Below are 8,372 nucleotides of genomic sequence, written 5' to 3' on the forward strand. Positions count from 1 at the left end.
TTATGTCGTGGTGCTCTTTTAAAGCACTTGCCTCATTATTATGGCCATTTTGATCATTTGCTCCTCTCCTTCTTCAACGAGATTTACCTTTGGAACCGATTGGTCTATCACGCTTCAGGCGTGCCATAGACTCTATCCTTCGAGGACTTTAATTCTAGTAGGAGCATTTGCAGCTGGAATATGATTTTCACTTTGGTCAGCAAATGCGTCTGGCAGTTAACTTGAATTATATTTTAAACGAGGATCATACTAGTGATAATTCATTATATATAATTTATTTTTTTCCATCTGCTTATCATCTCTCCCCCTATGTTAGGAAATCTAACATTTACCCCCAACCTTATTTGGGGACCTATCTTTGTGCGTTATGGTAGAGCAATTGAATCATATACCGAACATTCACATTTTTAGATGGGAATTATTTGGTTCCTGACCTCGAACCAATTGTAATAGGGGAACCTTGTTGGCTTGATGCATAAAAGCTGCTACATATTAAATAACACATCTCATACCAAAACTTTGTTTGGGAGGTTTGTTCTCATAACCAATTTTTTAGCTATCATTAGAGGCATGCAATTTTCGCTAAACCAACTTGGATGTAAACTAGCATTATCAATATAATTTCATAATTTGGAACCATGCTCTTAATTTAACAATATGAGCAAACAACCTCGTAAAAATTAAATTGCAAGTTGATACCAAATGCACATGTGACCATAACATATATGCATCTATTAAAATCATATAATAGCAAACGGTCCACATGGCAGGTGAACGGGCCCATATCACCTTTTTATGTTCCAGAATTATTGAGGGATTCAATCCCAACTTTAGCTGGTATAATGTTCAATTTATCATGAGAACAAGTAGCACAAGAGAATTCTTGAAGAATATCTTTTATTTCTTCAATATATAATCACGTGAATTCTCAATTATTTTTGCATCACATTAAAACCGGAATGGCCAACCGGTCATGCCAACTGATATTTATTTCAATAAACTTCTAGTTTACTATCGCATGTGATTCCATCATCATGCTCATGTTTGTGTAGTACAAACATGAGGGAAGCAGGATAACCTTTCACATTTATACTTCTTACCCGCTATGACTGTAGTAATATGAAGATATTACATCTTTCCATCATTTGTAGTCTCAATATGAATGCCCATTTTGGCCAATACCTTTGAAACTGAATAAGTTTCTTTGAGACTTACTACAGTATAATATTTTCTTGATAATCAATTTAATTCCTCCAACGTAGTGATAAATAAGCTCTTCCAGAGCTCCCAATTAATTGTGTACTACCACATGTTTCAGAGCTAATACTCAAAATACCCCTCAACGTTTGACCAAAATCTCAACTACACACCTAACCTTTGCGTTGGTCCTATTACCCCCCTGGACAATTTTTTTCAATATTAAAATGCCCCTTTTTTGCTGATGTGGCAGTCCAATATGACAACCCCCAATTATTAACAGGTGCTTGTCCACACGCGCCTGGCCCACATGCCACATCTTTAATTTCCCCCCATTTTTTTTTTAATTTCCCTCCTTCCTCCATCCATCTACTCTTCTTCAAAAAAAAAAAATCTCTTAATTTTTCATACTCCATTTTCAGTATGAGGATCCAAAAACCCATACCCAATTCTCCTTCATCTTCATCAATATCATCATCATCATCATCTTCATTAGGAGTTGAAAAAAAAAAATCAAACCAACTTCCTCAAATTTGATCCAAAAAAACCCAAATGTGAAAGGAAGCTTCCGAACACCAAGTAGAACAAAGTTCATCCATTAATTTGATCAAACAATCCAGAATTTAAAGAAACCCACTTGGTGTTCTTCATAGCTTTCTCCAAATTCCTAGCAATGGAATTTAATTTTCTCCCCAAATCAACTCAAAGAATTAGTGCTTAAACAACTCCAACCAAGAAACAGGTAGCAACTCCAAACAAGCAACTTTCAATCAGATTTTCTTTAACAAGATTAGATTTTCAACCTTATTTTTTTTTTGATTTTCATTTTTTTCTTGATTTTTTTTTTTTTTTAATTTGATTTGGGAAAACAGTGATTATAAGAATAATCACTATCCTAACTCTAAATTTATAATGGGTATTATTTTGACAAAAAAAAATGGAGATGGGTGTTAAATAGGGTGAAGAAGAAGATGAAGCAGCCTAAAAATGGAGGGAATTTAAATTTATCTATGTGGCATCTATGTGGCGATCCGGTTGGCATTTTAAAACACGTCGGATATATTTTTTTAAAGGCTATAACGCGCCGCGCGAGCGGTGTAGTCACGCTCTTGTCCACATCGGCAAAAAAGGGCATTTTAATACTGAAAAAAATTGTCCAGGGGGGTAATAGGACCAACGCAAAGGTTAAGTGTGTAGTTGGAATTTTGGTCAAACGTTGGGGGGTATTTTGAGTATTAGCTCCATATTTCATAACACCATCCATATGGTGAACATATCCTTTAAAAGAGAGATTTATATCATTTTTTGTCAAATTATTATAAGCAAGACTCATTTCTCTTTAACCTTTTCTCCTCAATGATCATCATCGACAAGATGATCAATGATTACTTATACCACAATAATGATTTCTCTCAAACCTCCCCTAGAGGTGAGTTGTGGTATTAGCATAACCATACATAAGAGCGTCTTTATCCATATCTTTTATCACATCTTGCCACATTCACTTTCAAGAATGGGCCAGCATTCACGATGCTTATCATACGTCACATTCTCTTCAAGGAATGAACTATAATCATTTGTATGTGCTTCATAAATTTTCATTATAAGCTTATTGTTATGCCTGAGAATTTATCATATTTATATGACCCACCACAACATTGCTTTGAAGGTCAAGTGCGCCTCCATTTTGTATTTCTTTCTTTTCATGGAGGATTTATATAATTTATCAAATTAGGTCACACAACAATCGCGTTCTCACGACATTTCGTACGACATTGAGGCAAATATTACCTTCATCTTTAGAAGGATCATTTTGAGAACCCATAGTGTTCTTCCTTTTATGATTATCGCAATGATGCCGATTATTTTGTCCCTTGTCAGGTCCACGTTCATTTATACAAACACAATAATTATTTTGTCATCTTTCAGACTTATCATGTGCTGTACCACATTCTCTTCAGGGAATAGAGCATATCAAACCGGACGGGCTTCACAGCTTTTATTAAAAAATTCATTATTCGGCCTTATTCATCATTATATCACTAATATTGTGCATTGGGACTTAAACCCAATGTCTTACCCCATATGAAGGCGTTTTTAGGCCATAATGCGATGGACTTGAACCCAACATCTTATATTATCATCATAGTGCACGTAATTTTAACCCGAAGTCTTACCTTCTTGGTGTGAGAGAACTTGAATCCAACATCTTACTCTCAAGTAATGGCATAATAGGCCAAATTGCAATGAAAGTCACCTCAAGCGTTTGAGAATAATACCACTCCCGATAATCATAGGCTTTAAAATCATTCATAAAATGACGATCGAAATATTGCAAACTTTGCCTTTCATTTTGTGAGACTTGTACGGTTGTACCTAAATTTTAATCACAGAAGCTTTGCCTCTTTCTCAGGGGTAGGAGTGTATCCTACCCAAGTCATTTCGTCCCTTATATATCGTTGTGAGCTACAACTTCTACATAGTATAAGTAATTGTAAAAGCAATATAAAATCTATCTCACAAAAATATTTTACTCTTGAAAAAGCCCTATAAGGGAAAACTTTGTTCTGGATGACACAAAACAAGAGTGTCTAAAAGGTGAAACTTTCACTTCAATATTTCCATAGTATAATTAGAGGGAGGACTTGTAAATAATCCGTAAGGACAAGCAGATACTTTGAAGGTCGTACGAAAATTTGACCAAGTCTCAATACAGAGGAAATGAAGGCACTAGCCATATGTTTCTTCAAGGAAAAATTAAGAGCTTAAGAAATGTATAAGGCTATTAGTTTAAATCAAAATGGTGATAACTGTAAATTCATCTTTTGATATTATTTTAACGATAAAATATCATTTAACATCAAACAATCAAAATTGTCTGTTTATACTATCAAATATATTTAATATGATGATCCAAATTAGTAACCAATAATCATAAAATAATAAACTAGTAATTGAAAGTGTGTACCTAATCCAGAATTAACACCTAATACTTCAAATAGAGTACCACATAAAAATTTCATAGAGAACAAACTTTTAATAGTGAAGTTTCATAAGAGAACTTGCATACAGTCCCTTTTCATTAGGCAGCTGCTCTTTTGTTTTTCCAAGGTGCAATATTATTTCTGAAAAATTACCTTGTAATCTTGTATGCTTATCTATTTCGTTCTACCCGTGATCACTTTCTTTTTGCTTACCTTTCACCTCACCGAGAAGTTAAAAGATGTACTAACAATATATACTTGACCAGGAGATGCTTAGCAAATAAAGGGTGAAATGTCTTAAACACATACCATATAGATGTTAGCGGACATACCTTATACGAGTGATCTATCAAAAGTATTAACACCTCATATCTATTGCTTTATGAATTACACGTCATCTTACTTATCTCCATAAATTATTAAAAATTGAGTACCTGCTATAGTTAGGATAAAGGCTTCAAAGGAAACAGTTCATAGGAGCAGATTCCATAACTAATAGTTAGACCAACTTTGCTTCAACACACTAGATGGTCTGTTTATTAAATTAATGCAAAAGTTTATTTACCTGACGTGACGAAAGATCACCTATCCGTCTAGCTTAGATGGTCAAAGCCTTACGTGACGTGACGAAAGATCACCTATCCGTCTTGCTTAGATGGTCAGAGCCTCGTGTTGATAACGTATTATAAAATAATACAAATTGAGAGTGAAACAAGAGAATTAGAAAGGAAGCTTGAGGAGAGATTTTATTGCCATAATTTTGATGGTGTTATTTGGGAGATAAAACCTTCCTATTTATAGGAAGAGAAATTTTTGGTCACCAAGAATTAGATTCTAACTAGATTAGTCCAATAGGAACTATAGTTATTACTTAGTTACATTGGTCTCCAACCAAACCTTGCTCTCCAAGTATAAATAAATATATATTTTACAATACATGGACATTCACTTATAATATTATTTACAACAAAAACCATATTTACATTTTGCTTGGGTAAGATCCTTTAGGGGTCGTTTGGTAGATAGTCGAATTATTCCGGGATTATAATTTCGGGACTAATTTATCCCATCTATTGAGATTATTTTATACCATCTATTAGATGGTATAAAATAATCCCAGTATAAGTGGGATAAGAAGGTATAAGCTGGGATATCTCAGCACTAATTTTTGTATCATATTTGGTACAAGGTATAAATTTATCCCAGAATAAATTTATACCTTCTACTAAACATGATATAAAAATTAGTCTTTGAGATATTCCAGCTTATACCTTCTACCAAACGACTCCTTAGTGTATTATTTTAATTTTGGAAAGATGCTATTGTCTCAATCCCGCGAAAATATCCAAAAGCAACAAATACCATAAACCCCTCCTCGAAAGTTTGAACCTAATCAAATAGACCATATCTTATGAAAGGACAGACCAAAAAGTAATCTTGAAACTGATAATACATACCCTTTAAATCAAGATTTCAAACGAAGAAACAAAAGGGTCAAGCCCAAAAGAAGGCCTCTTGTCCTTGTGTCCCCTAAGCCTATTACACTGGGGTCCTTTGTGAGGGTGTAATAGATAAAGGGCAAAGGTGCAAAAATACTCTCGGGATTTAGTAGGCGTTTGGACATGCGATTTTAAATTGAGATAAAATTAGCTTTTGGACATGTATTTCATCTCATGATTTCAAAAATTTTAAATATAAAACTTGATCCATAAGTTTATATTTTAAAGACCCATAAATTAGTAGATATTTTTAATAATTACTCCCACCAATCATTTAACAACCTTTATTTATGTCTACCATATGGGGGGATTATATTAAAGAGTAGTTACATTACTATTTATGTTAAATTTTCTTTTTTATTGAACTGAAGTTTGATCAATTGATGTTGTATTTTTTAGAAAGGCCTTCTAGTAGCATATTAATTTTGTTACGAATTATGACTTGCTCATTTGGTAAGATTGTATAAGAATTGAGAATATTTTGATAGTTTTCACAACTTGTAAGGTTTTTATGTCTATAAGAAAATATAAGTCTACTAAAAAAGTAAGTCTACTCATATTTTTAGTAGACTTATTTTTTAAAGCCACGAGGAATTTTTTTTTTCTAGTGCGTTGTTTGGTTCGTTTAAAAAAAAAATATCGCATTGGATTCTAAAAAAAAAATAAGTCTACCCAATTTTTTAAAAAAAACCAGACTCAACCCACCAGAGAAAAAATTTACCACGTGGCTCTAATAATAGGTCTACTAAAAAAATGGGTAGACTTATTTTTTTTGAAGCCACATGGCATTTTTTCAACTAAAAACAAGCTAAATAATTTTTTTTTAAATATATCAGCGTTTCGCTATATTTGCACCATTTATATACCGGCAGGGATATATATGCACCATTTCTTTTAACGAGGGTATATCTGTTCTAAATCATAAAGTTAGGGTTATATTTGCACTTTTAATGTTGGTACTATTTCAGTACAATGTTTGGTTACAAATTTAAGTCTGGTATAACTAATATCAATATTACTTATACATCTTATTCAGTACTATTCTTATATATAGGAAACCATGACATTAACTATACCACTATTATTCTTATACTTATACACCATATTTAATACTATTTAAAAATTATGCAATGCATGATAGTTAATACAACAAATCAAACCGTCGATAAAAAATAATGTCATTAACTAATTTCAATATAACTAATATTAACATTACTAATACACCATATTCAATATTATTCTTATAAATCCTACCAAATGACCCTTAGATATTTATGGACATTCCTAGTGCTAATTCAATCGACCGAATCCTCCTATTCCTGTCTCCATTCATCGCCTCTGTAGTATTTAATTAACTCGGTGTTATTTTGTGACTTTAATTGTTTATTTAGATGGACACAAGGGACAAAAAGTACCCAGCTTATGCAGATATCCTTAGTAGAGTTCTTATCATCTGTTAAATAACCAGACGTGAAAGAACATTAAAATTATAAACACAATATGATGGAATTCAATAATTTATAAAGAACAATTAGAGCAAGTACAAAGTACAACACAAATCACTTCTTACTCTTCTTTTCTTTTCCATTAGCAAAGAAAGATCCCAAACCAAAGAGATTAGCAGTACCCTTTGGAATAAAAGTAGGTGGCACATTTAAAACAGGATTAATACTAACCCCATTACCATAATTAAGCCCTCCATGACCATAATTCTTTCTCAGTGGAGGCTTTTGTGATGATGGGAAATTCATATTCTTCATTTGCTTGAATTGTGCATTCTGTTTGTGACCTTCATTTGTTGAATTCTTTGGATTAGGCACTGAACCAGTAGAATTGCTTCTTGATAGTAAAGGTAAAGACCAAAAAGAGTTTTTCTTATTGCCATTGACACAATGTAGACTACTACTTCTTCTAGTAGTTGTAACAACATTTTGTTTCAAGATTTCATTTGGGGTTGGTTTATTTTGAGGAGAAGATAAAGTTTGAGTACTCTTGGATAAAGGAACTTGTTGATTTAACGTGACAAACTTTTCTTGTAGTTGAAGCGGGCGAATTAAGCCATCTAAAAAAAGCTCGTCTGCTGAAGAAGTTTCTGTATTAGTGTTGTTGTTAATACAGAAATCGAAATCAGAATTAGAATGATCTGATTGATGTTGGAAATCTTCAATGACTGCATTAGCATCTTTGTTGCAAAGATCGTCTGAAAATGAGATTCTTGGAATTGTAACAATGCTTGGAGCCTCTGAGATCATGTCAATTGCCATGTATTTTTTTTTTTTATTTGGTACTACAATTACTGAGAGTAAATTGGAAAGAAAAGACTAAATCTTTGGGATTGTTGCGGTGAGAAGACAAGATTCAAATGTGAAGTGGGGAAAAAAAAAAAAAAAAAAAAAAGAGAAGAAGAAAGGCTAGAAATATGGTCTGGTTTCTCGGGGGGCTTTAGTAGTAGTAGACAGGTGGAATAATGGCTTTAATGTCAAAAAGTAAAAAGAAAAAGAAAACTACTCGCTCCATTCCAATTTAAAGTTTCTTAATTTGACTGAACACGGAATTTAAAAAATAAAATAATATTTTTGAATCTCGTGGTTTTAAATTAATTATATGTGTAGACTTTTAAATTTTATGATCTTAAACTTATCATGTTGAATGTTAAAATTGAAAAATTTACTAAATATAGAAAGGTACTCTT

General features: G+C 32.6%; 1 protein-coding gene across 1 annotated transcript; it reads right to left on the reverse strand.

Moving 5' to 3' along the window:
* Positions 1–7,181: 7,181 nt before the first annotated feature.
* Positions 7,182–8,130, reverse strand: LOC132040175 (uncharacterized). Its single transcript, XM_059430797.1, has one exon. The coding sequence runs from the start codon at positions 7,942–7,944 to the stop codon at positions 7,240–7,242; it is 705 nt and encodes a 234-aa protein (XP_059286780.1). The 5' UTR covers positions 7,945–8,130; the 3' UTR covers positions 7,182–7,239.
* Positions 8,131–8,372: the final 242 nt, after the last annotated feature.

This window comes from Lycium ferocissimum, chromosome 12, assembly GCF_029784015.1.
Source record: "Lycium ferocissimum isolate CSIRO_LF1 chromosome 12, AGI_CSIRO_Lferr_CH_V1, whole genome shotgun sequence".
NCBI classification, from domain to species: Eukaryota; Viridiplantae; Streptophyta; class Magnoliopsida; order Solanales; family Solanaceae; genus Lycium; species Lycium ferocissimum.